The 27,731-nt window shown below is 41.3% G+C and overlaps 1 protein-coding gene across 5 annotated transcripts; it reads left to right on the top strand.

Moving 5' to 3' along the window:
- The first annotated feature begins 35 nt into the window (after positions 1-35).
- PRKRA (protein activator of interferon induced protein kinase EIF2AK2) lies at positions 36-27,580 on the top strand. Of its 5 annotated transcripts, XR_014490816.1 has the most exons (10): positions 803-930; positions 8,952-9,121; positions 10,426-10,507; positions 11,272-11,350; positions 14,546-14,663; positions 18,358-18,455; positions 21,584-21,758; positions 22,258-22,427; positions 22,569-22,666; positions 24,607-26,228. XR_014490816.1 is itself a non-coding variant. In XM_083349332.1 (9 exons), the coding sequence occupies exons 1-8, from the start codon at positions 818-820 to the stop codon at positions 22,413-22,415; spliced, it is 993 nt and encodes a 330-aa protein (XP_083205458.1). In that variant the 5' UTR covers positions 803-817; the 3' UTR covers positions 22,416-22,427; positions 26,237-27,580. The 5 variants fall into 5 exon arrangements, 4 of the variants coding, with proteins under 4 accessions (XP_083205459.1, XP_083205458.1, XP_083205457.1 ...); XM_083349332.1 differs by lacking the exons at positions 22,569-22,666; positions 24,607-26,228 and adding an exon at positions 26,237-27,580; XM_083349331.1 differs by having other exon boundaries at positions 22,569-26,228.
- The last annotated feature ends 151 nt before the right edge of the window (positions 27,581-27,731 follow it).

The raw sequence follows: 27,731 nt of genomic DNA, 5'->3' as shown, positions 1-27,731 counted from the left end.
TGGCCACCTAATGAGAAGGAAGGACTCACTGGAGAAGAGCCTAATGCTGGGAAAGGTTGAGGGCAAGAGAAGAAGGGGACGACAGAGAATGAGGTGGCTGGATGGAGTCACTGAAGCAGTAGGCGTGAACTTAAATGGACTCCAGAAGATGGTAGAAGACAGGAAGGCCTGGAGGAACGTTGTCCATAGGGTCGCGATGGGTCGGACACGACTTCGCAGCTAACAACAACAAAGTATGGCTTCAAACTTTCAATATTAATGGGTCACAGTGTAAAAAAAAATAATTCATTTTTATTCACAGTGGAGGAAACTGGAGAACACTGGCATTTGAGTGTCATGGCAAATGTTATGTTTTCCTCACGATTTCAAAACGGAAACAAAACCAACATCTCCTTTTTTCACTTGAAGGTAACTGTCAAGCGTTAGCGGAGTAATTTTTCTTTTCGCTGCATCTAGCACGAGCGCTCAGCGTCAGCCATGACAGGCGGAACAAGAAGCGCCCGGCGACACTGCAACGCAACCATTGCTCTTTCGGAAGCACCTTCTTCCAAGCCACGGTTAACGGGCCAAATCCTGCCCCATTTTAGCCTAGAGGGGGCAGGATTTGGCCCATTAACCGGCAGTCGGAAGACGTCAATCAAACCGAGGGCTAAAGAGCCCGAACGGCAACAAAACAAACAAACAAAAAAAGCGCCGAGAGCACGGAACGAGAGAGCCCGCCCGCTTCGGGCTCCTCCTCAACGTGACTCACCGGAACCACGTGCCTTCCATGAAGTGGGTGGGCGGGCAAAGAGGAGGTCGCTCGGGCCAGGGGGAGATGGAGGCGCTGGCTGGGGGTAGCGTGGCTGCGTCTCTTCCTTGCGCGCCCTTGACGCCGGAGGAATTGTCAGGGCAGCGGAACTCGGCGAGAGCAAAGCCGAAACTCGCCAGGTCAGACGGCGCGCGCGGGGCGGGGGGAGGCGCCGCCATAAACAGACCGTGAGAAAATAAAAAAAAAAAAATAAAAATGCCCGGGAATCTGCACCGCGAAGAGGGAAGGGGCTTGCGAGCGCCTTGGAGCTTCTTGGGGTGTGTGTGTGTGTGTTTTGTGTTTTTGTGTGTGTGTGTGTGGTGAGGTGGGGGTGGGGGTCGCCTTTTAAAGGAGGCGCGTGCGGCTGGCACCCTTCCCGGGCCCGGAGCCACAGATGCCGAGCTGCTTGCACTTACATGACACACACACACACACACACCACACCACCCCACCCCAGTATAGGCTTATCTCCCCCCGCAGACTTCCGAGAGGATGGGGACCCTTCCCGGGCTCGGAGCCACAGATGCCGAGCTGCTTGCACTTACATGACACACACACACACACACACACACACACACACCACCCACCCCACCCCAGTATAGGCGTATCTTCCCCGCACACCCCACCCACCCCACCCCAGTATAGGCTTATCTCCCCCGGAGACTTCCGAGAGGATAGGGACCCTTCCCGGGCCCGGAGCCACAGATGCCGAGCTGCTTGCACTTACATCACACACACACACACACACACCACCCACCCCACCCCAGTATAGGCGTATCTCCCCCGCACACACCACCCACCCCACCCCAGTATAGGCTTATCTCCCCCGGAGACTTCCGAGAGGATAGGGACCCTTCCCGGGCTCGGAGCCACAGATGCCGAGCTGCTTGCACTTACATGACACACACACACACCACACACACCACCCCAGTATAGGCGTATCTCCCCGGAGACTTCCGAGAGGATGGGGACCCTTCCCGGGCTCGGAGCCACAGATGCCGAGCTGCTTGCACTTACATGACACACACACACCACACACACACCACCCCAGTATAGGCGTATTTCCTCCGGAGACTTCTGAGAGGATGGGGACCCTTCCCGGGCTCGGAGCCACAGATGCCGAGCTGCTTGCACTTACATCACACACACACACACACACACACACACACACACACCACCCCAGTATAGGCGTATCTCCCTGGAGACTTCCGAGAGGATGGGGACCCTTCGGGCTCGGAGCCACAGATGCCGAGCTGCTTGCACTTACATGACACACACACACACCACCCACCCACCACCCCAGTATAGGCGTATCTCCCCCGCACACACCACCCACCCCAGTATAGCCGTATCTCCTCCGGAGACTTCTGAGAGGATGGGCACCCTTCCCGAGCTCGGAGCCACAGATGCCGAGCTGCTTGCACTTACATGACACACACACACACACACACACCACCCACCCACCACCCCAGTATAGGCGTATCTCCCCCCGCAGACTTCCGAGAGGATGGGGACCCTTCCCGGGCTCGGAGCCACAGATGCCGAGCTGCTTGCACTTACATGACACACACACACACACACACACAACACCCACCCCACTTCAGTATAGGCGTATCTCCCCCGGAGACTTCCTAGAGGATGGGGACCCGATTCGGGACCTTCTGCTGCTGGAAAAAGTACGGAGACTAGAAATGGAAGGGGGGGAAAAATCTGGCGCAATTTGAAGGCAGGAAAAGAGGGCTTCCTTGTCGAAGGTCCCCGGTTTTGGCTCTAAGCAAGGTTGGGTGGCAGGGGGGGAACCCCTACCTCCTCCTCCTCCTTGAAACCTTGCAAGAGCTCTGCTTTAAGTGTTGAGAAGCTCGATGGGTTCTTTCGAGTCGGATTTGTGACTTAATGCAGACGTCCACACGGTTTTCATGGCAACAGGACGGAAATGGCTTGCTCTTGCCCCTTTGGAGGGTAGTATTGGCTTCCAAGTCACGTTTTTAGGCCCTTGAAATTTTCTGATGGGTTCTCATCCGAGGACTAACTGAATCTAATCCTGTCTAGTTTTTTCCAAAATTAATTAAGGTTAGCTCGGTGGTGTTACATAGCTGAAAGGGTAATGAATTCAACTTAAATACTTTTGTTAAAATTTGGTCCTGGGGTTAATAGAATAAAATGGGAAGGGGAGGGGAGGGGGGAGAGAGAAGAGAGAATAGAAAAGAGAAAATAGTAGAAAGTTAGAATATTTGGCCAAGTGTGATTTAGACACACAAGGAATTTGTCTCTGGTGCGAGAAGCTGTTAGTGTATGTGCAAAGCAACAGAGTAGTAAGAATCATAATATCAATAAAAGGGAATAGTAAAGTTAAGGATAATACTACAGCCATACACCGGTAAATATATTTAGACATAAGACAGTGTTGTGATAATTAAGCAGAATGATGGCACGAGGGGGGGGGAAACCAGTCCCTGTGTCTAGTTGTTCGGTATGCAATTTCCTATAGCAGTGTCCCAAGCCAAGGAGTTGAAGCAGTTTATGTCCAGAATGTGAAGGGTCTATAAATAGGTTCTCAGTCCTCCTTCTGACCTGCACAATAGCAATTAGACTTATATACTGCTTCATAGTCCTCTACAGCCCTCTCTCACGGTTTTACAGAGTCAGCATATTGCCCCCAACAATCCTCATTTTACCGATCCTGGAAGGATGGAAAGCTGAGTCAGCCTTGAGCCAGTCAGAATCAAACTCCTGGCAGTTGGCAGAATTAGCCTGCAATACTGCATTCTAACCACCGCACCACCACCACAATATAAAGGTCTTCTATGGAAGGCAGGCTGATTGCAGTTGTTTTTTTCTGCAGCGCTAACTATCTGCTGGAGTCTGTATCCTGTTTGGATGTCAAGACAAGTTGTGGAAGTACAAGTGACAGACTCAATATTTCCTCTATAGAACTGTATCAACAGCTCCTGGGGCAGTCTGGACTTCCTGAGTTGATGCAAGAAGAACATTCTTTGTTGTACCTTTTTTATGATGGTTCTAATGTGAGGTGTCCATTTCAAATCCCGGACGATTATAGAACACAACTTGAAGGAAGCTACTGGCGATACTGTACTGTTTGATACAGTAAAGAGGTGGTAGAATAGAAGGACTCCTCCTGAAATCCACTCTCATCTCTACAGTTTTAAGCACGTTAAGCTCCAGATTGTTCCAGCTGCAGCACAAGGACAGTTCTCTAACCTCCAGTCTATACACAGATTAATTGCTGCCTCAAATGAGACCAGTGACTTTTGTATCATCTGCAAGTTTTGGTTTCAGTTGAGGGTGAATAGGCAGTACACTTTGCATGTGATAGTTTCTTTTTATTCTGTGTGGAATAGCTAATGAGTATCTGCATGCGAGGTACATGCAGCTTCCGTGCACAAGATTCTTCGGTGGCTGAATGCATTTTTCTCCTGAACTACCCATATGTTTTTAAGATGTCAGAGCATCTTTTCATATAGAAGTGCCTCAGCTGAACACATGCGAAGTTGAGACCCATAAAACTGCCATTTTGTTTATGACTAAATAAAAAAAAATGCCTTTAAATATTTTGATTGACAGTTTCTGAAAAAAGCAGTCGTTGTCTTTAGAAATTGAAAGTGTACCATGTCATACTTTATTTACAACCGTTAGGAGCAATTGTGTGTGTGTGTGTGTGTGTGTGTGTGTGTTTAAAAAAGAGAGGTAAAAAACTAAACAGTGGGTGAAGGAAAATGGTGGTGGCTCTGTTTCTTAAAGAGTTTTGTCCTTTCCCTGGCCCTGTGGAATTGCTTTGTGCAACTTACTAGAGACGAAATGCCATTGGATTTGAGATTTACTTTTAAATAACCAAACACAGGATTTAATGCATGATTATGCATAGCCAGTGTGTTTAAATTTTATTTTATTTAAAACAATAGCATTTAAAGCAAACCTGATTTTTTTAAAAAATGTCTAGGAAATGACCTTATTATTTCTGATGGGTCTTGTTGATAAGAGAAGCTCATCTATCATATAGTGATTGGGACATAGCAGTCTGAGCTCAGCTATCTCCCAATGATATTAAGAGAATGGATAAGAAGATGAATTCAGAGTGATCAGAATACTTTGTGTAGAATTTAAGTTCCAGTGCATCAACCCATATAAAGATTTTGACTGCTTTGCACTGCAGACAAGTCCTACGTTCTGTGTATTAAGTAGGCTAAGCCAGGAAGCAGGCACCAGGAGAAATACTAAAATTCTTTTGATTTAGGTTGTAAGCTACAGCCAGGTTCATATATTTTGGGATAATGATAAATGATACAAAACTTCTGGTCTCAATGACTGACCCAGATTGGATTTGGCAACATTATCCCAGGACACGTATATTCATTCACCTTCATTCACAATGATATGTCTTTTGGCCTCTGTATATCACCATATTGAATTAGAAATGAAACACTCAGGATGTGAATGAAGACTTTCAGCTTTAATTCAGGGAATTTGACAAAAGTGTGGCATTAACCATTGAGGAATTACTGTATAGCCAGTTTAATACACCCACCCCTTTTTTTAGTGACTCAGTATATACCAGGCGTCGGCAACCTAAAAAAGAAAAAGAGCCACTGGGAACCGGTTCCATCACAAATTAAAAAAAGAGGGAGCCGCGTGCGTGTGTCCATGCACGCGCATGCGCAAAAAGGTTTTTTGCGCATGCGCGGACACACGCGGCTGCCATTTTTTAAAAAATGAGATGGAACCGGTTCCCGGTTGCCCGCTGGCGACGGCCCGTCTGCAAAGCTGCCGCTTTCGGCAGCTTTGCAGACGGGCCGTGGCAGCTTCCTCAAAGAGCGGCGCCCCTGCCCATTCCGAGAGGTGCGCGTGCACCTCTCCGAACGACCGGAGTTGCGCGCGCACCTCCCCAAACCTTTGGAGAGGTGCGCGCGTACCTCCGCGCGAATGGGCAGCGGTGCCGCTCTTTCAGGAAGCCCGCCGCGGCCCGTCTGTGAAGCTGCCGAAAGCGGCAGCTTAGCAGACGGGCCGCGGCAGCTTCCTCAAAGAGCGGCGCCCCTGCCCATTCCGAGAGGTGCGCGCGCACCTCTCCGAACGACCGGAGGTGCGCGCGTACCTCCGCGCGAATGGGCAGCGGTGCCGCTCTTTCAGGAAGCCCGCCGCGGCCCGTCTGTGAAGCTGCCGAAAGCGGCAGCTTAGCAGACGGGCCGCGGCAGCTTCCACAAAGAGCGGCGCCCCTGCCCATTCCGAGAGGTGCGCGCGCACCTCTCGGAATGGGCAGGGGCGCCGCTCTTTGCGGAAGCTGCCGCGGCCCGTCTGCTAAGCTGCCGCTTTCGGCAGCTTCACAGACGGGCCGCGGCGGGCTTCCTGAAAGAGCGGCACCGCTGCCCATTCGCGCGGAGGTACGCGCGCACCTCTCCAAAGGTTTGGGGAGGTGCGCGCGCACCTCCGCCCATTCGGGGAGGTGCGCGTGCACCTCTCCAAACGGGCGGTGCCACTCTCCATTTGGAGAGGTGCGCGCGCACCACTGCCCGTTGGAAGAGGTGCGCGCGCACCGGGCGGCTGGGAGCCGCAAGAGACGGCTCAAAGAGCCGCATGCGGCTCCGGAGCCGCAGGTTGCCGACCTGTGGTATATACAATTCTGAATGTGTATCTTAAAATCCTGACAGTGTTTTTCTTTCCCATCCTCTTATATTGGAAACCCAAAGTGGGGCAATCTTGATTATTTCTTTTTCCTCCCTGCTCCTGTTTTTCTGAGCTAAATTCTTGTTTTCCTCCATGCTCTTCCCTCTTTAGTTAAGACATTTTTCCTTCAAGCCCAGCAGAAAGGCATGCTTTGAATGTTGGAATGCATTGGTAGACATGAGACTGGTGTTTTTTTTTAAAAAAAACCCATTATGAATCAATTGAAATTTTATTACTATTTGTTGCAGTTTATTTATGCAGAGGGATTTTTTTTGCCAATGATGTTTCTGATTGTTAGCCACTCAAAGCCTTCAGCAATGAAGACTAATGCCAGCTAGGTGACTTTGGGCCATTCACTCTCTCAACTCAACCCAACCCAACCCACCTCACAGGGTTTTTGTTGTAGGGAAAATAGTAGAAAGAAGGTGTGTAGGATGTTTGCTGCCTTGAGTTATTTATAAAAATAATAAAAATGGGATATAAATGAAATAAAATGAATAAAATGAGCGGCATACAGATAATAGAAGTAAAGGTAAAGGTTTCCTCTGTCCAGTTGTGTCTAACTCATCTCCGTTTCTTAGCCAAGTGTTTTCTGAAGACACTTTCGGGGTTGTATGGCCAGCATGATGACATGCCGAGGCGCATGGAATGCTGTTACTTTCTCACCAAAGTGGTACCTATTTATCCACTCGCATTTGCATGCTTTCGAACTGCTAGGTAGGTAGGAGCTTGGGCAAGTAACAGGACCTCACCCTATCGTGCCGTGGTCAGGTCTTGAACATGGGCTGTCAGCTTTCCCGCTGATAAGCTCAGCGTCTTTAACCACCGAGCCACTGCGTCCCCATACAAATACTATATGCAGTAGTCAATCAATAAAAGATTTCATGATAACTAGGCTGGCTCTGGAATTCTGGGAGTTGAAGTCCACGAGTCATAAAAGAGCCAGGGTTGCCTACCCCTAAACTAGAAGGAGCCATCACTATGGAGAAAGTTCGTGGTTGAAGAAAATGAGACATTGGGAGACTAAATGTTTTCTGCAAGGAAGCAAATAGTTTCTTGAGCCTAGATCAGTGGTGGCAAACCTATGGCACGGGTGCCACAGGTGGCATGCAGAGCCCTCTGTGGGCACGCACGCCGTCAGCCCAGTCCTAGGCCTTCAGCTGGGTTTTATAAAACCTTTTCGCCTTAGGCCTCCGCCACCGTGTGCAAAAAAAAAAGGTTCAATCAATTTCAACTTCTCACGGGAAAAAAAAAGATCACGCAAAGTTGGAATTGATTGACTGAACTTTTTAGTCCCACCCAGTCTGCCGTTAACACCACAGCCACGCCCACCCAATGGGCCACGCCCAACCAGCACCCGACAATACATAAGTGGGTTTTGGGTTGCAGTTTGGACACTCGGTCTCTAAAAGGTTCGCCGTCACTGGCCTTAGATGGAGGAGGATGATACAAGAGAAATTGACTTAATTCTTATTACCCTCCCCAAACATTCTTTTTTATAAAAATGTGAATGGCAGATGTCATAGTTCCTCAACAAACTCTCTGGTTTGACCATCCCAATTTTGTAATACCTGATGAACATCAAAATGTTATGGGTAGAAAAGTTATGTATATAAATAAGTGCGTGAGAAAATGAAATGAAGTTAATGTGATGTAGGGATTTTGGACACCAGGGATTGGTTCTGTAGAGAGAGGTTTTTCCATGTACCGGAGGGGGCATGGTTTCATGTGCTGCCTGCATCCCACGGATGGAGCTTTGCTTGTTTGCGCAGCCCAGTTTCTGGCATGCTGTGGCCCAGTGCTGGTCCACGGACCAGGGATTGGGAACTCCTGATGTAGACTCAAAAAATGTAAGATATTTGATAGCATGTGTGAATGTGTATATAATAATGCCTGCCTTTCCTTAAAACATGATGCCTTTTTCTGTGCTCATGCAGTGTAACTATACAGGCCCAGGAAAAGATGGAGTTAGTTGAAGGAAATTCTGAGAGATTAAGGCACTCTCCAAATGGCCTTTTCCTTTCTGAATCTAGATTGCTGCGCAGCCCTAATTAAGACGAATTTATTGCTTAAGGCAACATGAAATTGAATTGTTAATACAATATTGTGTAGATACAGATATGTGCCTTACACATTGCAGCTCTCTGAAGGAGAATGGGTGGTTCAAAAAATGTGATAAACAAATTAAGTTGTCTTTCTACATTACAGCTAATTTGCACTTTCTCTTCTCATACTTCTGGGATCATAGCCAAATGCAGCTGATATTTACTAAGCTAAATGACAAATAAGATGGCATTCCTTTCTATTTTCCCAATGTATACATTTGTATGAATTAAAAGTATAATCACAGAAGCATACTTTACATTTTCCTGGGTTCTAATCTCTAAATGTCATGAATGAAAAATAATGAAGTTATTTTCAAAAGAAAAACTAATTCTTAAATATTTTTCATTTTCTTACGTATTCTTATTCATTTGTTGAACAGCTTGGAGGAAATTATTGCAGCCAAACCGAGCAAAACACCGATGCAGCTGTTGCTTGAATATGGCACAAAAGCTCACCTTAATCCTGAATATGAATTTGAAAAAGCTGAGGGAGAAGTACATATGCCTGTTTTCACGTATAAAGTCACCGTAGGTGACATCATTGCAACAGGTTTGTGAAAATGTAATGTATTAAAATGTATTTCTTTGATTCATTGCATGTAGTGTTTCTTCTGTTTAGCATATTGTCTCCTCATAACTTGTGAGGAGTGAATCCGAAATAACAGATGCTACTGAATCTCAGCTACGGAATTGGCCTTGCTGGCTGGAATTGGTAAAAGTTGTGCTTTAGCAAGTTGTGCTTTAGCAAAATTTAGAGAGCTGTATGTTGTGCACCTATGAAAACAAATAGAATGGTTCACGCTTAGGATATCAAAATGGGGCGTGTGAGAATGCTCCAATGTTTATATACAATGTTTATATTGTTTTATTTTTGCTGAAAAAAATATAAGGTTACTATTCTCTTTGTTCTTAAGGAAGCAGATAATATTTATATGGAAGAAAATGGGGTCAGAAGACAAGTGATTAAATTTAGAGATAGTGTTGGGGATAGGAATTGGACTTAGAGAAAATATGTCAGTATTGAGAAAAGAGTGGATCTCATGGCATAAATATCTTTCCAAGGCCATCTCCCCCCCAAAACTGTTCTAATATGTGTGGAAGGCAGTTATCTAAAAATTTAACTGTGTGATTTAGAACAGTGTTTCTCGACCTTGGCAAATTGAAGATGAGTGGACTTCAACTCCCAGAATTCCCTAGCCAGCCATGGCTTGCCGAGGAATTCTGGGAGTTGAAGTCCACCCATCTTTGAGTTGCCAAAGTTGAGAAACACTGGTTTAAAGGATGAATCCTGCTGTACTTTCTCAAAGGTTCATCTCATCAAAACTATCTTCCAGGCAGAAACTAATGCTGTGCAATAGAGGGGCATTCCTCTCTCCCCTGCATTTATTTCCTTCCATTCGCTCTTCTTACTTCAAACATTTCTCTTTCTTCCTGTTTCTGTTCCCTTTAATTCAATTTCAGATCCCAAAGGGCCGAGGTTTATCCTGGTATCCTCTTGTCCTTCCTAGCTTAATCACTTTTGATGTCACCTTAGAACTAATAAAGCACTATATAGATACGAATTCTGTGCGTTTTTTAAAGAGCCTTATTTATACTGCCAAGTGTGATTGGCCATTTTGTTCCCTTGGAAAAAGTAAATTGGCCAGGTCTCTGTAGGATCAGAGTAGTGAATTTACATTTTAATATTTTGAAAAATGAATTTATTTCAGTGCATGATGATTGCTAACTATAAGCCTTTTTTTTTCTTTCCCAGACAAAATAGTAACAGAAAACTATTGCTTGAAATTCAGATAGTGAGATCTTTATTGTTACTCTACTTTGTACAGAGAAATATTTTTGTTTTTATTGCTTCAGGAGAGGGTCGCAGCAAAAAGATTGCAAAACACAGAGCTGCTGAAGCTGCACTGAATATTTTGAAAAGCAGTCCAAATGTCTGGTAAGTTTGATGTTGAGTATTGGGATGGAATACCATTGGGCAGGCAGTTAGCTAATTCACATGAGTTAAAAGTGAGAATTGCCTCTGGGGTCCATGCTAGCCCTGTCTCACCTTCTCCATCCTGCTCATTGGGTCCCTGATCTTCACATGTTGATAGAGGAAGTTTATTAGGGTGTTCTCACATTTTTATAAATAGTACTAGATATTCCTGAATAGGAGAGGCTGGAAAGTGTCACTTATTTTGAAAAAAAGTATTGGAAGAAACAAAGTATTATATAACAGCATCTCACATATCTCTGTTAGGGGTTAGATGATCCACTTAAATCTTTTCTGGCATTTTAGATCTTGTCACAATTTTTGTCATATTTACAACTCTTAACTCTCAAAAAGTTGACGTCATGAAAATCTGATTAGGCGTGAACAGGTGGGAATTCCATAATTACTGTGAAATTTAGTTTTCATAATTAGTATTGTCTGAGACCTGGAGAAAGCTATTATACTTTATCAAATATGCTTGGGAGAGGATATCCGAGAATGAAACAGAAAGAAAAAAGTTAAAGGTAATATTAAAAGAGAATAGATATCCCCACTGACTTCTGACTCCAACATTGCTTACTTCAGGATCTACTTATCAAATCAATGAAAAAACAGGGGGGGAAATGGGATAACAATTCCTGTGAAAAATCCAGGACACTTGGCATTATAATACATGTATAATAGTACTTTCTAAAGTGTCCATTTTAAGTTTACTATGTTCATTTTAGTATTTCTATGCCAGACCATACAATCCCTGAGCCTGTCAATCAAGCACAGAAACAGACCAATCCGATTGGATCATTGCAAGTGAGTTATAATGACCTTAACGCTATTTTGCTAATTAGATACGTATTATATCTTTATGTTTTAAGAAGTTCAAGGAATCCTAAAATTACAGTTACAAACCAGGTTTACAAAACTTTTTTCCCCCTCCTTTTTATTTTGTGATGGCAGACTAATGGCAGGTAGTCAGGATAGGTTGCGTGAATGAGGGAAGGCTGTTCATACTCCCCCCACCCCACCCCAGGAAAGAATGCAACATAAAGTGAAGTTGGTGATAACAAAAATAAGTGAAGAGAAAAGGAAAATGAAACCACTGATAACAGGTAGTCCTCGGCTTACGATCCCAATTGGGACCAGTAAGATGGTTGTTAAGTGAGTCACACTCAATTCTACCACCTTTTTTGTCATGGTTACAATGCAGCCGCGAGAGTCGTGTTGGGAGTCTCCCGATACTCCCATGTTACACCTTTGCTCCGTGAGCTGCATTGGCTTCCAGTTGTCTTCCGGGTGAGATTCAAGGTGCTGGTAATGACCTTTAAAGCCCTACATGGCATGGGTCCGGAGTACCTTAGGGAGCACCTGCGGCCGGCATCAACTTCCCTCCGCTCAGTGCGCTCCCACAGAGAGGGCCTCCTCAGGGTGCCACCGGTCAGAGAGTGCCATCTGGTGGCCCCCAGGGGGAGGTCCTTCTCTGTGGGTGCGCCGGATTTGTGGAACCGTTTACCGGTTGAGCTCCGGACGGCGCCCAACCTTCGCTCCTTCCGACAGGATCTTAAGACCTACTTGTTTGAACAAGCCGGCCTGGCCTGATGGGTTTTGGGTTTTATTATTGCTTTTAACGTATTTTAACTTATTGTTTTAAGGTATTGGGCACTTTGTTTAATCTTTTCTTAATTTTTGTATCCTTGTATTAGTATTTATTGCCCTGTTCACCGCCCTGAGTCCTTCGGGAGAAGGGCGGTATACAAATAAAATTATTATTATTATTATTATTATTATTATTATTATTATTATTATTATTATTATTATTATTATTATTATTATTATTACTAAGCGAATCACTGTGGTTGCTAAGTGAATCATGCAGTCATTAAGCAAATTCAGTTTCCTCCGTGGACTTTGCTTGTCAGGAACCGGTTGGGAAGCTTCTGAATCGACCCAATCGCATGACCTTGGGATGCTGCAACAGCCCTAAATACATGCTGGTTACCAAGTACCCATATTCCGATCATGTCCATTGGGATGCTGTGATGGTTGTGAAAGTGCAAGGATCAAACTAAGTCATTTTTTTTCCAGTGCCATTGTAACTTTGAATGGTTGGTAAGCAAATGGTTATAGGTTGAGGACTACCATATATTAGACGAAGTTTTTCTACCAAAAACAGAAACAAAAAAGCTTTCTCTTTGAAGGATGATATAAAGACCTTTTCTTCTGTAGAAATATCGGAATAGAGCTGGAAGGGACCTTGGAGGTCTTCTAGTCCAACCCCTTGCTGAAGCAGGAGACCCTATACCATTTTAGATAGGTGGCTGTCCCGTCTGTTCTTTAAAAACCTCCAGTGATGAAGCATCCACAACGTCTGGAGGCAAGCTGTTGCGTTGGTTAATTGTCCTCACTGTTAGGAAGTTTCTCCTTAATTCTAGGTTGCTTCTATCCTTGATTAGTTTCTATCCATTGTTTCTTGTACTGCCTTCTGGTGCTTTGGAAAATAAGTTGATCCCCTCTTCTTTGTGGCAGCCCCTCAAAATACTGGAATACTGCTATCATGTCACCCCATACCCAATTCCTGCAACCGTTCTTCATATGTTTTTGTCTCCAGGCCCTTAATCATCTTTGCACTTTTCCTAAACTCACATCTTTTTTGTACTGTGGTGACCAAAATTGGATGCAGTATTCCAGGTATGATCTTACTAAGGATTTATAAAGCAGTATTATTACTTCACATGATCTTGATTCTATGCCTCTATACAACCAAAGGATTGTATTAGCTTTTTTGGCTGCTGCTACACATTGCTGGCTCATGTTTTAAGTGATTATCCACTAGGACCCAAGGACCCTCTCACAGTTACTATTTTTGAGCCAGGTTTCGCTTAATCTGCACTTTTACCTTTAGTTTTTCCTGCCCAGGTGTAACACCTTGCCTTTCTCCAAAATTGGTTTACATGTAAAATTCCTCCACATTTTTCTTTAATTCACATTGTCAGTGTTGATGGGAAGCTTACAATGAGCTTGTGTGTCTACTCCATCCTACTGTTTCCTTTGTAATTGCAGTATGGGTAAAGACTATTTTATCCCAGATTTTAGATGCATTTGGGAGCCAGGCACAATGTATTTAATTGAAATTTTGATTTAACAGACTGTTCAAGTGAGGGTGTCCGTTAAATACAAATTTTTCTTTTTCCCTTTTCACAGGTTGAATACAGGCACTTGTGAAGATAACCTTCTTAGGTCATGAAACCTCTTAGTAAAAAAAAAATCCTTAGAATTCCTGATCAAGAGGCAAAGCACCAGTGATAGAAAACTGGCTGTATTTGAGTGGACATTTTTTGCCCTTACTTACCCCGTCAAGATCTTGTGGAAGTTTAGGATTTACTTTTAGCGATCTCATCCTCAGGGACTATTGAAGGCCCCTTTTGGCTCCAATTGCTTTGTTACTAAAGACGAGTTGATTGGGTCAAGAGCCAGGGCAGGAAAAATTGCCACCGCTGCTACTGCTGCAGCGTCTAACCACTGGCCTGCCTTGTTGATCTTCCTAGTATCTTCTGCCCTTCCCTCTTTTGGGAAGACCATCACTTGCCCACCAAATCTTTCCAGCCCCCTTTTCTCAATTTAGTCATTGCCTAAATGTGCTGCCCAATCTTCCCGATGCATTGGTCTCCCTCCCTCTTCCATGAATTCACACACAAAGCTTGTGCAAATGCCACCAAGTCATCTTAGCACCTTTCTGCTCTCACCTGGAACTCAAACATGAAGCATGCACAGAAGCATGTCCAAATCCTAGCGAAAATTGTACACACTGCTTCCCCAAATAACAGAAGTCCACTATTTTAACCATTATATTCAAAGTTAGTGAAACAGGTCTATTTCATAGAGGATTTCCTGTAATTAACGTTTTTTTGTTTCCTGTGCTGGATGAGGAAACGTCTGAAGTGCAGGTATTTTTTTTCAAAGCTGGATCATTCTAAACTGTCTTCTCTTGTGTTTTTTTTCCCCTTTAAGGAACTGGCTATGAGGAAGGGTTGGAGATTACCTGAATATTTTCTGGCCCAGGAGACTGGGCCACCTCATAAGAGAGAGTTTGCCATGACTTGCAGAATTGAAACATTTGTAGAAACAGGTACGTAATTCTTTTCCAAAATGATTTGAATTTAGCACAGGATTAAGAATGATGAACAATTGGTTGCTTCTATTGTTTGATACTTTTTCATGTTTATATAATTTTGCTTGATAAATGGCCTTCTCAGATATTTCACTTGGAAGCCTGGTTATAAATACTTTGAAATAAAAGTACTTCTGGACACATGACCGCACATACAATAAGGCAGGGAGATATATATATATATATATATGTATGTATGTATGTATGTATGTATGTATGTATGTATATGTATATGTATATGTATATGTATATGTATATATGTATATATATATATATATATATATATATATATATATATATGTATGTATGTATGTATATATATATGTATGTATGTATGTATGTATGTATGTATGTATGTGTGTATATATATATATATATATATATATATATATATATATATATATATATATATATATATACAGGGAGTGCAGAATTATTAGGCAAGTTGTATTTTTGAGGATTAATTTTATTATTGAACAACAACCATGTTCTCAATGAACCCAAAAAACTCATTAATATCAAAGCTGAATATTTTTGGAAGTAGTTTTTAGTTTGTTTTTAGTTATAGCTATTTTAGGGGGATATCTGTGTGTGCAGGTGACTATTACTGTGCATAATTATTAGGCAACTTAACAAAAAACAAATATATACCCATTTCAATTATTTATTTTTACCAGTGAAACCAATATAATATCTCAACATTCACAAATATACATTTCTGACATTCAAAAACATAACAAAAACAAATCAGTGACCAATATAGCCACCTTTCTTTGCAAGGACACTCAAAAGCCTGCCATCCATGGATTCTGTCAGTGTTTTGATCTGTTCACCATCAACATTGCGTGCAGCAGCAACCACAGCCTCCCAGACACTGTTCAGAGAGGTGTACTGTTTTCCCTCCTTGTAAATCTCACATTTGATGATGGACCACAGGTTCTCAATGGGGTTCAGATCAGGTGAACAAGGAGGCCATGTCATTAGATTTCCTTCTTTTATACCCTTTCTTGCCAGCCACGCTGTGGAGTACTTGGACGCGTGTGATGGAGCATTGTCCTGCATGAAAATCATGTTTTTCTTGAAGGATGCAGACTTCTTCCTGTACCACTGCTTGAAGAAGGTGTCTTCCAGAAACTGGCAGTAGGACTGGGAGTTGAGCTTGACTCCATCCTCAACCCGAAAAGGCCCCACAAGCTCATCTTTGATGATACCAGCCCAAACCAGTACTCCACCTCCACCTTGCTGGCGTCTGAGTCGGACTGGAGCTCTCTGCCCTTTACCAATCCAGCCACGGGCCCATCCATCTGGCCCATCAAGACTCACTCTCATTTCATCAGTCCATAAAACCTTAGAAAAATCAGTCTTGAGATATTTCTTGGCCCAGTCTTGACGTTTCAGCTTGTGTGTCTTGTTCAGTGGTGGTCGTCTTTCAGCCTTTCTTACCTTGGCCATGTCTCTGAGTATTGCACACCTTGTGCTTTTGGGCACTCCAGTGATGTTGCAGCTCTGAAATATGGCCAAACTGGTGGCAAGTGGCATCTTGGCAGCTGCACGCTTGACTTTTCTCAGTTCATGGGCAGTTATTTTGCGCCTTGGTTTCTCCACACGCTTCTTGCGACCCTGTTGACTATTTTGAATGAAACGCTTGATTGTTCGATGATCACGCTTCAGAAGCTTTGCAATTTTAAGAGTGCTGCATCCCTCTGCAAGATATCTCACTATTTTTGACTTTTCTGAGCCTGTCAAGTCCTTCTTTTGACCCATTTTGCCAAAGGAAAGGAAGTTGCCTAATAATTATGCACACCTGATACAGGGTGTTGATGTCATTAGACCACACCCCTTCTCATTACAGAGATGCACATCACCTAATATGCTTAATTGGTAGTAGGCTTTCGAGCCTATACAGCTTGGAGTAAGACAACATGCATAAAGAGGATGATGTGGTCAAAATACTCATTTGCCTAATAATTCTGCACTCCCTGTATATATTTGAGACCTAACCGGGAAGTTTTTATACATAATAATACCTGTACACTGAAAAGACTAATGTCCCTTATCTATATTCTTGTGGAATATCCTAATTCATGATTTTTTAAAGCAAAGATAGATACATTTAAAAAAACAAACAGTATACCCCTGATCTGTTGAATTACTACTACTGTGTTTTTGCTCCCTGATCAATTATGTGTTTTGGAGCTGGAAGAAGAGGGAGGGAGGGAAGGATTGTAGGCATGTATTTCCTATTATATGAAATGCCACTGAGTCGAGAAGCTAGAGGTAATTTTCCTTAATCTCCTCTTACTTAGGGGAAATTTAATTGGTCTAATAAACAAAATCAGGGCAATTTTTTTGAGTTACATTGGCCACATTTCAATAGAACAATAGAACATCAAAACACTGATCTCTTACCCTCTGTGCATTGTAAACTGAATGCATTTTTCCTTTCCCTCTTTAGTATTTCAAAAGGTTGTTTGTCAGAAATATCTGGCCAGTAAAGCCTAACAGTACAGTTGCTGCTTGATAAAAGTAATGTAGAATTATATCCATGTTGATGGAGGGAAGGTTTCATAACATTCCTAGAGAGCTTTTATTTATCTTCTGATATGACTGTTAAGTCAGCAGTGCGTGTCTTTTTCCTGTGCGCTCCTGTACTTAGTGCACAAAGCTTCTTCCTGCAAGGACTAATCAGATAGTCAAAGTACCTATGTCTTATTTCTATATATATCCCACCAGAAATTATCAGGAATATAGCGAAGTTTTGCTCTCAGCAAATATTGGAGCTTATTGACATTTTGGTGAGAGGTTATTCCCAACATTCTGTCATTAATTTGCCTTGCTATTTGTTTTATATCATGCAGCATATTACTGATCTGTTTTTCAATTGGTCTCTGTCTCTAAGTTCAGAGTAGAAATTAGGATTCGGTATGATTTATCTATAAAGGTAAAGGTTCCCCCGCACATGTGTGCTAGTCGTTTCCGACTCTAGGGGCCGGTGCTCATCTCCGTTTCAAAGCCGAAGAGTCAGCGCTTGTCCGAGGACATCTCTGTGGTCATGTGGTCAGCATGACTAGACGCCAAAGGCGCACGGAATGCTGTTACCTTCCCATCGTAGTGGTCCCTATTTTTCTACTTGCATTTTTACGTGCTTTTCATCTGTGCAGAGGCCTTTATCCCTATAACTTTTTTATATGGTTGAATGGATGCCATCAACTAAGTCTATATTTTATCACTTGCATTTGCTGCTCCTTTTATTCCTTTTCCCATAGAGACTTTACCTTCAAATTGCATCCAAGTGGTCAACCTGCTGTGGTAAGGCAGGTTCAAATGAAGCCTCAGCCAAGTTAGCAAAGCCAGCAGCATCTCTCTCTTCCTTATATTCTTCCACACTATTCTGAATTCTCATCCATATAATGATTTGGTGAATCAATACTGACAGTAGCTAGAAGGGATCTGAGAGGACCAGAGTTAGCCGCTGATGCCTATTGCTAAAGTGCAGAACAAAATACATATGAAGAGAATTTCAAATATGTGGCTACAGAAAGGCATGTACATACCCCAAATGCAATCCTAATTGACTCTGGAATGTAATTGTCTAATGTAATCGAAAATAGTTCTTTTATCTACTTCAATAATTTTACCTTTTATTATTTAGGTATGGGGACATCTAAAAAATTAGCAAAGCGAAATGCTGCGGAGAAATTACTTGAAAAATTCCACAGTTTTTATCAGGATAATATCACAATTTGTTTAGTAAGTAATTCATTAAATTTAATAGAAAGTACCTGATTTAACCACTGAACTTTATTAATGTCTTCTTCATTCCTAATAATCATCTTTTGTCTCCATTTCTCATCTTTTTCTAATATGTAAAGGATGACATTTTTATACAAAGTAGTTTGGGAATAACTTCCACTGAGCATCATTTATTTCTGAGCAAGCAAGTAATGAACCCTGCAGTTCCCTCCAAAAGCTAAGGTTATTTGTAAATCATGAGGTACAATCCTTTTCAGATGAAGGCTTCCTCCTGGCCCTTGATTGGCAGGCCGTGGTAGGCAGTGTTAGCACACAAAAAGAGGTATGGGCAGGAAAATGCATCTGATTAAAATTAATCAAACACAAGTAACATAGCAGTTTCCCTGTGCATTTCATAATTTTCTTATGTTTGCTACAATGACAACTTGGTGGCAATGTTTGGAGAGGATTGGAGGGATACAATCAAGTCTTCTGAGTTGTTGAGTTATAGTTATTGGAACCCCATTATAAACACTTGTGGGTCCTACTTTTTCCATTCTCTGACAGCTCCTTTCTTTGCTTGGCTTCACTGCCCAAGAACTGTTTGATATGGGTGAATAGATGCAGTCAACCAAGTCTTTATATCCCTCCACTAATTACATAGGCAGCCAAATAACTACTCTGTATTAGCATCAAAGACTCCCGGCTAATATAACGTCACCATACACTAAATAAGTACATACTAATTACACTCGCAGCTCCTTTTCATCCTCTCAACAGAGATGAGTTTTTAATATATATTCTAACAAACTCCACCTATCCATTTGATATCCATGATGAACTGCATTACTATTTGGTATAAATTACAGTACATATTATTTTGACAGCAACGTAAGCCTTGATAAAATACAGTTCTTCTGCACATGATTGAAGGTTCAAGAATGCTGTCCTTTCCTTTATTTGGCTACCTACTTGAAGCACTGGAGAAAGCAATGTTTTCTCTTCAGGTGCTGGAAAAAAATGGCTGTTATCTTTACAATAGGTTTTCTCCACTACTCCTTAGGCTGGTGGAAATGCTAATTAAAACACAACTTGGTTTTTGCTTTGTTCTGTTCCTTCTTTACTGCTTTTCTGAAAATGTAAGATGTTTTTACTTTCAACATTTTAAGCTTTTTAAGTAATAGAATGTTAGTAATGCCTAATCATTTTTCTAAATATTAGTGCATTGACATTTGATTTTAAATAACCATGATTTACAATATTACAATAAAAGAAAAAGAAATGGGGAAAAAATTCAGCCCCTCCCCCCCAAAAAAAAACCCCCACAAAAACCCAAACCCAACAACCATCCTTGGTGAGAATGGAAAAAAAACCTAGTTTTGGTGGAAATACTATAAACCACTGCTTTTTTGTTTTAAAAGAAAGAACATTCTGCCATGTCATAAATTGCTGAGAACTCTTATTCGCTTCAAAAATTGTAGTGTATTGGACAGCTATTTGAGAAATTTCCAAGTCAAAATTCTGGATTTCTTTATCTCTCATTACACCAGGAGAGGCAGAGTGAAAAACAAGTTTAAAACAAGGATGGAACTGCACATTAAGGTGAAAATAGCTTTAAAAAGACGTAGGCATTTTTCTTAGACTATGTTTTTTATTAGATTTATATCCTTTTTCACTTTAGACGTATCTCGGGATCAGAACTGCTAAACAGCAGAATGTTTGCCCATTAGCAAAACTGTCTCATTCAGGAAATTGACCATGAAAAAAGGCCATTAACTGTCTTAATGGGGATAAGCATGATTACATTTTAATGTGGATCCAGTGTGCACTGGCTCATTTGCAAGGAACTTTTAACTTATCATTTCTATGGAATCCATGTGCAATCTTTCCCAGTCTTAACATCTTCTAAGTGGCCTGCCAGGGTCTGTATTACTGAAAGATAAGTGTCTGCAGCCAGGATAAAAGCTCAGTTGGATGTTATTTACATATATAGCACAATTCCTCTCTGTTCATAAATTATCCCTTTTTAAACGGGTAATAGTATTTGGAAGTTTCTGAAGGCTGCAAGTTGTGCATCTCTGATCTGTCGCCTCAATCTAGGCACAATAAAAGGGTTGGAACACAAATTAAAATTATAATTATTATATTCAATAATAGCTTGGCCTAAATTCTGTTGTCTAAGTATTGATATTGGGTTCAACTATATTTAAAGGTAAATTCCTAAAACATAACCCTCTGGAGTTTTTAGGAAAATCCACCAAAGCTATCAGAACTTTCAATTTATCTTCAAATTGACTAGGTCAGACATGTCAAACACAAGGCCCGGGGGCCAGATCCGGCCTGCAGAGTGGTTTCATGTGGCCCGTGAAGCCATCCTGGAAACAGTGAGGGAACGGCCCCCGCTGCCTTGGCCCTGGCCCAGAGACCCTCCTTCTGCCAGAGACCCTCAGATCTGTCCCACTCCTGCCCAGGCCCCCATAGGCACCCTTGATGTGAACGATGTAGAGCTGGCCATGCCCACCCAGTAGGCCATACACACTCTAGCCACGCCCACCCCGGCCATACCCACCTGGCCCCTTGAGGGCAACCGCAATGCTGATGCGGCCCTCAATGAAATTGAGTTTGACACCCCTGGACTAGGTGATTCCTCTAATGTTGCTGCTGCAGCAGCTAACTTTCTTTGCCCTGAAACAGCCTTTCTCTTTCCGATTTCCCTCAATCTGCCATCGGCTGGAATTGATGATTAACTCATAGTATCATGAGAAAACTGTAAGAACTGTTTGGATTGGTATCTTCTTAGAATTGTGCAGTGTTTTGAATTCAGTTCAGAAGAGGCACTACCAGGAGTATGAATACAGCACCTTCTACCACTCATTAAAGCCATAATCATCGGTCTCTAGGATCACAGGGCTGCAGTGAAAACTCCCTTACTGGCCTTATGATCCTAGAACATAATTTGGCTGCTTTAAAGAGACACAGGCAGGTGCTGCCTTTGCACTTCCATGTTTTCTAATTAAAACGTAAAGCATTGCATCATAAGTTCTCAGCTCAATAATAGAGGATTTTAAAAATATTGACTACATGACTAAATACTAAGTAATATTATAATGTGTAGCAAAATCCAAACCTTTTGTCATTTGTTTCAGGGAAAAGAACAAATGCATAATTTGGGATGCACATGGGATATCTTAAGGAACTCTTCTGGTGAAAAAATTACCATGTTGAAGATAAGCTCTCTCAGTATTCCCAATACAGACTATATTCAGCTGCTTGGAGAACTTGCAGAGGAGCAAGGTTTTAATATAAAATGTTTGAACATAGGTAAGACCTGGTAAATTATACAGCATGCATCCTTTCCCTTCATCTTTTCTCTCTGAACACTGCTAGAGCAGATGCTGTGTAGTCAGAAATTATTTTACAACTTTTAGTCTGAATACTTGTTCAAGTATACCACAAGCAGAGAATCCGTTTCTGTGTTTTTTCTGTTTTTTTAAGGCTCAGGTACTGTTCCGTAGCTAGTTTGAAGAACATTACATTAAGTTAGTGTTAGAATTGAAGAGGGAAGGAGGGTCACCAGGGTTAGCGTTAAGAGTTCAAGAGGATAAGGTCAGCATGAGAAAAATGTATAGATAATGGAGTCTGTCATTGCTAACACGGGATAAAAAGAACGTTTTGGAAACCTCCACCTTCATAAAAAGAATAGTTTCTACCTTAATCTTGGTGATCTGGTCAGAAGATTGGGGAAAGAGAATTTACCTATGTTCTGTTTGATCAAAGATAGTGATTTTCTACTTATCACCGTTTGTGTCTATAATTTTAGAGGAGTTGAGTGTGAATGGACAATTCCAGAGCCTCGTAGAACTTTCAACCAATCCAATCATAGTTTGCCACGGGACAGGAATCTCCTGGAGCAACGCCCACAATGATTCAGCCCACAATGCACTGCAGTATTTAAAAATCATAGTTGGGAGGAAATAACAAAGAATGAACGTGGGTATATTTGTATACATCTGCCTGTCTTAAAATTGAAAAATTTCCAAATTATGGCAGCTGTTTCATGATTTGTATTATAAAGAAGATGTAACTTAAACCTATTAAGATGTTTTTGTTTTATTTATTTTGGAAAGCTAGAATCAGGAAAATCAAAATCTGCAAAGCTGCCAGCAGGGAAGGAGACACACAGCCTACAACTCTATAGCGTTTGATGAATCAGTATCCTCAGTACCAAAGTAATCATTAGTGTGTGAGCAGCTGTTTCCCAAAAGCAGCCTTGAATCCAATGCCTTCTTTCTTAATACTACTTTGTACCAGGGATGGGGAAGTCTGGCTTGAGGCAAGCCTGCTGAAGAGTGCAGTGTGTGTTAAGCTGGAGGGGGGAAGGAGTTTGTTCCTTCAGAATGCCATGCATTGGGAGCAGAAAGTCCAGCTCAAATTCTTCTCCCTTATTTATTTCTTACATGGTTAATATGTTGCCTTGTCAAAATAAGTAGACATTTCACAGAGAAACCAGAAAGCAAAACAAACCCATAACTTCATTGTTTTTCAGAACACCTCATTAAAAGTAGATTAAAATTTAAAACCCAACTCCGAATAAATTAACTAGTTTCTTTAAAATCAAATTGACATCCATAAAACAACCCAGCATGCAGAGAATTCAATCCTTCCCAGCCCAGCAAAACAAAACATCTTCAGGGTTCTCCTGAAGAATAATGTTGCGGTGATCCTCCGGGCTCCATTAGAGGAGGACGAGTCACCGGCAAGGCCTACCTCTTCATCCATTATCATCCCCCAGAGCTCCATAAGAGGCAGATAGAGAGATTATCTGGCCCAAGGTCACTTCAGTTAGATCACCTTTCTATAAGGCCAAACCCCTTGCCTTCTACTGTACACTAGCCAAACTCAAAACATGCAGCATTTTGACTCCAGAAGATACACTTCCACACAATTGGAGGCCGAAATGTTCCCTGTCCCTTGGCTTGTATATGATGAACTCACTGAAGCACCAAAGTAGTCGCAGGCAAGCCTTTGAATGCCATTATGACAGTCTATAGTTAGCAACAGACTTCAGAATAGCAGACAGATAACCTTGGGGGGGGGGCAGGAAATGAAGTGCAGCAAAGAGACCGAAGACTGACAAGTCTTTGGTATAAGGGAGGGGAAGGGAAACGCTGTCAGGCTTCCAAGTTTTTGTTATCCCAAATCCATAGCAGTAGAGTTTTAGTATTTCTTGTGGCTTTCCTGACCTGCCCTGCCTTGAAGGGCAGACAGAAATAGTTAACAGCTTTTCTCTTCTCAGGCAGCAGTTTCTACAAGCAGCTGATATCTTCACCTTTCACTGGAGCTATGGCAGTAGTGTCAAACGAGCCCCTTAATGAACTTGCTAGGTCTCCCACTGTAGTCCTCTCTGCTTCCATAGGCTATTCTGTGTCTGCATGGCAGCAGATTAAGTCGTAATGTGTTATAGCGACAAAGGAGGTAATAATAGTAGTAATAGTGTGCATCCACTGGAATTGGGACACGTTTGTCACATAGATAAGTGTCTTGCCATTTCCAGCATTTGCTCTCTCTCTTCCTCTCAGCCCTTCCCTTCCAATTCACACGTTCTGCCTTCCACTTTCCACACTTTGCTTCTTTTTTGTATCTGTCACTTGGTGTTCCACACAATTGAGTTTTATCAGCCTTCCCAGTTCTCTGCTCTTCCATGCTGTTTGATACACAGACACCTGTCCTTACAATCACATCTCATTCCTCAACTCCTCAGGAACTGCCAGGATGAAAAACACCCCTACCAAAAAGCCTCAAGATCCCTCCACCAAAATGCCAAATGTAAAGCACTAGCTTGCAAAAATTGCCTGGCAGAATGGTAATATTTAACAATCATGTTGACCATCATTCTTCTGTTCACTCATACAATTCATATATACCCCCGTTTTGTCTTAAAAGCAAATACATGGGATAATGTACACAAGCTCAAAACCACACAATGAATTTCTACGACTAAGGGTGGATCTGAATCCAAGTCTCCTAAGTCTAGGTTTAACACCCTAACCACTCTATTATTGTCTTGTATGTCATTTTAGCTTTAATGTATCCTTCACTGAAATAATAAGTGATTTTAAAGGTTTACAGTGTTGTAGAATATCTTGTTTCTATTCATCCTTTGTGATAGGCTTACAGACCAGATGAGGAAACATCATCAGCTGTATTTGGTGGTTGGGCTGGAGATTGGACATGCCTTCTCTTATACAGTTAGAGCAATACACTAGATTACTATCACATTATACTGAGAAAGCAATTATGAATTATAACCTAAAGATAGGTTATACTGGATGCTATGAAAACTTACCAACTTTTTTTAATGATTGCATATTTCAGTAGCCAGGAGCATGGCTTCTGATCTCTGCAGACTTAACTTTCTTGAAGTTACTTATGAAGGCTGGCATTTCTTTAAGATTTCATAACTCATGAACTACAAAACTGCTTGAACTTATGCAGCAGTAGGCTGAATTTTAGTGTTTTCATGAAAATGCTTACAGCTTGGACCTCAAAACTTGTATTTCCAATGTCTGAAGCTTCAAAGAAATGATATAATTGTACATAATAGCCATTATATATTCACTTTTTTCTGTTTAAATTTCTTCTCAATTGTGGCCTTTTAAAACAGTTTGAAGATTAATTCACAGAAATGATAAAATTTGTTATCACTGTTCTTTTTTCATTAGATGTGTCATTCTTTAATAAATTGTTTTAAACAATACAAGTTGTATGTTTTTGTTTGAGAAAAAACTCCATTGCTTATTTCTTAATTATATCCAATTAACAATGCAAGTAGAGCCATAATTTACATTAAATGTGCCTTATTCAGTACTAGATATGAACGCAGCCTGTAAGCAACTGTAATTTTTTATTTGTTGGGATTTTCAAAGTATTAATTAGTAGAATTCAATACAATCAATGGCAAGCATAATACAATAGAATGTCTCATTGAGTTTGTAAGTCACAAATATGTGCCATGTCAATCATATTGAACGTAAATGAATATTTTCTAATGTGAAAGAAATAGGTGCCCATAAGATCAAATTGACATTAGTTTTCTCATACAATAATGCTCACACAATAAGCGTGGGCAATTCAGTTCATTTTTAAGGAAATGAGGATGATTTTTAAGTATCGTTCTTAAATTTCTTACAATTGTAGGAAATCCAACATTTTGCCCATCAAATACTAACAATGAAAATGTACCATTGCTGCCAGTGGTAAGAGAAAGGTTGTGGGCCACTTAGAACTATTTACATAAGCCAATGTTATTTTGATTCCAGCAGTTCAGAAATACTGTATGTTTTAAAATGTGAATATCTATAATCCTCTGCTTGTGACATACAATGTGATCTGAGCTTCATCTAACTCCTAAGAATGGATAAAAATGGTTCTGGCTAAACTACTCCCAAACTCTGTCATGTTTTTTAGGATGTTTGTTTAACCAGAACTGATTTAAGATGATTTGTTCCAATCACACTATAAGACACAGTGCTGCAAGATTATAGATGGTTATAAAGTATTCACAAATGTATTTGCTGTTGTCTAAGATGTCTGAAGCTGAATAGGCAACAATATTTAATTCCCAATCACTGAATACTATGATGTACTGTTCCACAATAAAATGAGAGAAGCTTCAGAAAAAGTACAACTGGTCATGCAGCTTTTTAATATCAACTGTTCCTTCTAAAAACTGGTTTACGTAACTATTTCATGTTTGAAAATTAGCCATATTTTTAATCACCTGCCTGAATTTTTTACAGCAGCGGCTCCCAAACTTTTGAGCATCAGGGACTGATTCCGTGGAGAGAGGTTTTTCCACAGACCGGAGGAGGCGTAGTTTCGCATGCTGCCTCATCCCGTGGATGGGGCTTTGTTTACGTGGCCCAGTTTCTGGCATGCCATGGACCGGTGCCAGTCCACAGACTGGCATCCAGCATCCCAATTAGTTAAATAAACATAGGCTGTAAAATCCCAACCATGTTATTTCCTTTGAAATGAGCCAAGAAGCTTAATTTGCCTTGTGTGAAAATTCTCTAAATAAAATACTGATTATCGCATGCTAGAGCATACATTTATATATTTAAAAAAATTATCCCCAGCTTCCAAGGAACTGGATACTATATGTTCCCAAACACAATTAATATACAGATTTTTCAATTGCAGATTTTTTTATGCTATACTAATATATTCTGTCTTTTGTGCAGTTAATAACAAACTAGCTAATTGTAATGGTATCCCTAGTTTTTTAAATCTACAATGCTGTAAGAATATAAAAAATATTGTTCTCTTGGCTTCCATTCTTACATTACCTTATTTGGCTCCAAGGAGGTACAGCTTTTGTCTGGAAGACATCTAGAACCTAACATATTCAGCATATCTGGGATTAACAAGCAGATTGACATTTAATAGGCTAGTCTATTAGAAACAATGGTCTTTTTATTCAATGGCATTTTTATAAAGGTATACATGAGTTTTCATATTCAAGGCTGAGGATAAAGATCACAGAGTTTTGCAAAATGATCCTGTGCAAGTATCACAATATTCAATCTTCGTATTTAGCTTCAACATGGATAGTGGGATAAAGGCAATATTGAGTTTGGATTGCTGAAAGTAAGATTCAAATCTCTTCTGTCATAGGGTTCACTGCAGAAGTTTGGAATCACTGCAATCTTTACAATATTAGATTGCAGTCAAATTGCAACACTAAAAAACTTTCTGAAACATCAAAGTGATTTAAAAGTGCTGTGTGTATGGAAGTCAGTTTTCTCACAAATGGTACATTTCTCTGCATGACATTTATCAGAAGAAGCACACTTCTGAGTAGTTGATAGTATAATATGGTGAGTCAAAAAAGGAAGTGTTACTGTATTTTGTCTTTGGAGATACTTTTGAAAGTGACTTGTGGCTTGTTGATACTTCAGGACCCTAAGCATTCTTCCTAATACCAATTACTTCTTTAAATTAAGCTACAGAAGGAAACAGAAAAGCCATGATTTTATGGCACTAGGGTGGTGTAATTAAGATCTAATTCCATTGCTTTCAACATTTTCTAATTGACATTTACTGCTGCTGATTCCAACTTGGTTTGCTCTAGATGCGCCAGACCACAATATCCTTTTGCACCAAGTTTTATGCAGCCTGGATGGCTCTAGCTAGAGACCATTTGAGGGAGACTAATAATCAACTGGATTAGGCTTTTTATCTTTAAGGAAAAAAGGCAATTGATAAATTGTAGCATACTCTTTTGTAATACTG

The sequence above is a fragment of the Vipera ursinii genome, assembly GCF_947247035.1.
Source record: "Vipera ursinii genome assembly, chromosome: 1".
Taxonomy (NCBI): domain Eukaryota; kingdom Metazoa; phylum Chordata; class Lepidosauria; order Squamata; family Viperidae; genus Vipera; species Vipera ursinii.
The sequence above is the reverse complement of the archived record's forward strand: the minus strand, read 5'-3'. Positions and strand labels throughout refer to the sequence as shown.

Bases quoted from the DNA above. Each gene is read 5' to 3' on its own strand.
- PRKRA (XM_083349332.1), top strand. From the start codon at position 818: ATGGAGGCGCTGGCTGGGGGTAGCGTGGCTGCGTCTCTTCCTTGCGCG. The intron at 10,508-11,271 runs GTAAGTTTGATG...TGTTCATTTTAG, and splicing joins AAAAGCAGTCCAAATGTCTG to TATTTCTATGCCAGACCATA. The intron at 21,759-22,257 runs GTAAGACCTGGT...CTATAATTTTAG, and splicing joins TATAAAATGTTTGAACATAG to AGGAGTTGAGTGTGAATGGA.